Here is a 3,255-nt window from a genome sequence, read left to right on the forward strand (position 1 = left end):
TTTTTCTACAAAAAGAGCCCTGAATTGTTGACAGTGCCCCGCCCACGCCAGCAGGGCTGGCTTTAAGCCTTGATGATACAGCCACAGCCACGGAAGCCTTCCCCCTTTCTGAAGCTGCGTGGGCACCAAATCACCCAACCCCCTCAGCCCTGAGATATTCCAGCCGGAAGTTGAAGGACACTGACCTGAGACACTTCCTTGGAGGATCAGTGCATTTCCTGCTTGGCAGGAAGCCTCCGACGTCAGAGAGAGGCAGCTATGAGCATTCCAAAACCAGCATCGATATTTTTATTTATAGTCATATAGATAAGGTCATCTTCCTCTCCCCCCCACCGTCAGCATTTAGTTGTGGCACTGCCCGGCAACACCACATCTTCCGCATAGCGACAGGACCCGCCTTCGCGTAGAATACACTGCTTCATTCAAGCCGGCTCCTTCCAGTCCACGGGGAGAGTCTAGCTCTCTGGGAAAATGTAGCTGAACTGGTTCAGGATTTGTTCCACAACTTGATTCTGGAACACCATATGCATGGTCATGTTCCCTTCTTCGGCCTCTGGCTTCAGCAGCGTGGGCCCAAATACGATGGCAACGCTCTGTGCCGACATGCGGTTCTCCTTCCGGAACTCAATAACCCTGGGGAAAGAACAGAAGGACTCAGAAGCCCTGCAAGGGGACGGGGTCTCATCTGGTTGTGTCTCGTGGTCACTGCCTGGCGAGTGTTAGACAGGTGCCAACTTGCACCAGTTAAAAACCCAAACCGCTTATCTGCCGCTCGCCTTCCCACCCGGCCACCTGACACTGGAGCTGCCACAGGGTTACCACCCCCCAGGTGGGGCCTGGAGAACATACAAAGGGGATAATAGGGGGAACCCTCACTCGGGGGCCGGGGTGCTGACTGCAGGGTCCACGCCAGGCAGCTGCTCACCTGCAGAGATGCTGGAAAAGGGCCTTCATGGTGTCACGGTTAGCAGCAGGGAGAGAATGCACCAGCTCCCTTAAATGGAAGCTTCGCTTGGCCGGCTCTGGGATTTCTGCAAACACCCAGAAAGGAAAATTCTCATTCGTCTGTTCTTGCCAACACATGATTATCTGCCCCCATGCTTTAATTTCTGGAATGGAACGACTGCATCCTGATATCTTAGCAGCGGCTGAGTCCTCTTTGGTCATGGTAACGTCTCGTAAGAGAAATGTCTGACTGTCAATGCGCCCTAACCCTCTGGGGCAGCCAAGTAGGAGACGTGGATGTGGAGAAATGCATGAGGCCGCATCCGGCAGTCTCCCAACAAGATGCTAGAAAAAGGGGATAGAGATGTGCAAAGCAAACACACGTCCGCTCAGGGCCGGCCCCAGCATATTTTGCACCCTAGGCGAGGATCCCTTCTGGCGCCCCCCCAGTCAGATGGCAAGAACAAACACAATATTGCTGAACAATTTCATAATATAATATATAAGACAATACAAATGCTGTTATAATTATTATTTTGTTTCCACAGATGGATACATCAAGAGACTAAAGTCTCAATGCAGGCAGGACGAACCTTCCCAGGCTTGACTGTCCGTTTCGACCTTTTGTCTTTATCAAACGTCCTATGAAAAATAAAACAGTTTGGCGGGGAGGGGGTGCAGTTTGGCGCCCCTAAGGGCCGGGGTGCTCTAGGCGAATGCCTAGTTCGCCTACTGTGCGAGCCGGCCCTGCGTCCGCTACAAGACCGTGCTGGTGCCTCAGACGCACAGTGTCTCCAGTCCGGGCAAATGCTATATCTATAGACCAGTAGAGGTCGTCTAGGCAGAAGTGAAACAGAGATGAGGCTAGATAATTCTGTGGGGCCCCAACTCGCTGATTCCTAAACAGGACGCTGAAGGGCCTCCCCCACACACCATAAATACTGGTAGCAGTAGGCTCCACAGAACGGAAAACACAATTCCTGGCTTTCTGCAAACTATGCAAAAATGAAAAGGGCTTTTTCACACACATAATAGGACTGTAGTGTAATGAAATGCTTCAGGAAGATGCTTTGGTAAAGGGACAGAGACAAATGGACTATAGTACTTAGGGTAGCCAGGTGTACTTATCTGGCTGGCAGGGGGTGGGAGGAGGCCTTCTGGGAATGGGGAGGGTGGGGCAACATCGTCCGCACAATGATGTCACATGGAAGTGACGTCATTACGCGGGACACGTCGCATAGTGACACTCTAGCATATTGGTCAAGACTATGGTTACCACAGAGTTTTGTCCAAAATGCTAGAGCGTCGCTGTGCGACATCATCGCACCGATGACATCAACGTGGGAGGGGCTGTTCAGGGGTGGGGCTTCCCCTGCTGGCCAGCTGCCCCGGGGTAAACCCTGCCCCAACCGGGGGGTCTGGCAACCCTAATAGTACTGTGTACTGTCTGTTGCTGTAAGTCTGCTCCTAGTATGTCATTTCTGCATTGTTTAATGTGTCATATTTAAATGCTTATGCATTGTTTCAGCATTATTTCAGCTCTGTTTCAGGGCATTTCTGCATGTTTCTTTCCTCATTGGTTTATCCTGATTTCTGCACACAGTTTTGTGTCTTGAGTTTACACTTTGGTCCCTGCCCAGGTTTTTTCCTCTGGTTCTTTTGAGACCACTTTTACCCTAACATTTTTCTAGAAACGGATTCTGAATTGTCTTTTTCCTCATGCATCAGGTGTCTGTCTGTTTTCTTTGCCCCGCCCACTTCCACCCACCTCCACCCCACTTTTTGAGGACCAGACTCTCTCCCCTCCCCCTGGCCATGAAGACAAACAGTTTCAGCGTTGTTGTTTTTTAACACAACCCTAAAATATCAATATTATGGACGAAGTCATGTTGTAATGATCATTTAAGCAGGTTCTCTGAATTCCCGGCTTTCATTAAAGTCGCGTGTGTGGAAAAGGTCTTAGACTTCTACAGTTCAGACCCTGCTATTTGACGTCTTATTCGGTTGACTGCACTGTCTCACACTGTGCAACCCACCTTGAGTCCAGTGAGAAAAGTGCACTATAAATAACACATGAAATAATAGAAAATAAAACAAATAATTTTACATTCTGCGTTTCTTTTTAACTCAACAGTTCAGACCCTGCTATTTGACGTCTTATTCGGTTGACTGCACTGTCTCACACTGTGCAACCCAACCCACTGTCTCACACTGTCCAACTCACCAATGAGAAAGGTGCACTATAAATAACACACATAAAATAATAGAAAATAAAACAAATAATTCTACACTCTGTGTTTCTTTTTAACT

The 3,255-nt window shown here is 49.1% G+C and overlaps 1 protein-coding gene across 1 annotated transcript in view; it reads right to left on the reverse strand.

Moving 5' to 3' along the window:
• Window positions 1–280: 280 nt before the first annotated feature.
• ARHGAP27 (Rho GTPase activating protein 27) overlaps window positions 281–3,255 on the reverse strand; it is a 78,679-nt gene continuing 75,704 nt past the window's right edge. The window contains exons 14-15 of the mRNA XM_015416559.1: window positions 926–1,109; window positions 281–633 (exon numbers count right to left, since the gene is read on the reverse strand). Coding sequence (XP_015272045.1) covers window positions 456–633; window positions 926–1,109 — 362 coding nt within the window. The 3' untranslated portion in view covers window positions 281–455. The remainder of the gene's footprint in view (window positions 634–925; window positions 1,110–3,255) is intronic.

Source organism: Gekko japonicus, unplaced genomic scaffold, assembly GCF_001447785.1.
Source record: "Gekko japonicus isolate JY-2015 unplaced genomic scaffold, Gekko_japonicus_V1.1 scaffold3267, whole genome shotgun sequence".
NCBI lineage: Eukaryota > Metazoa > Chordata > Lepidosauria > Squamata > Gekkonidae > Gekko > Gekko japonicus.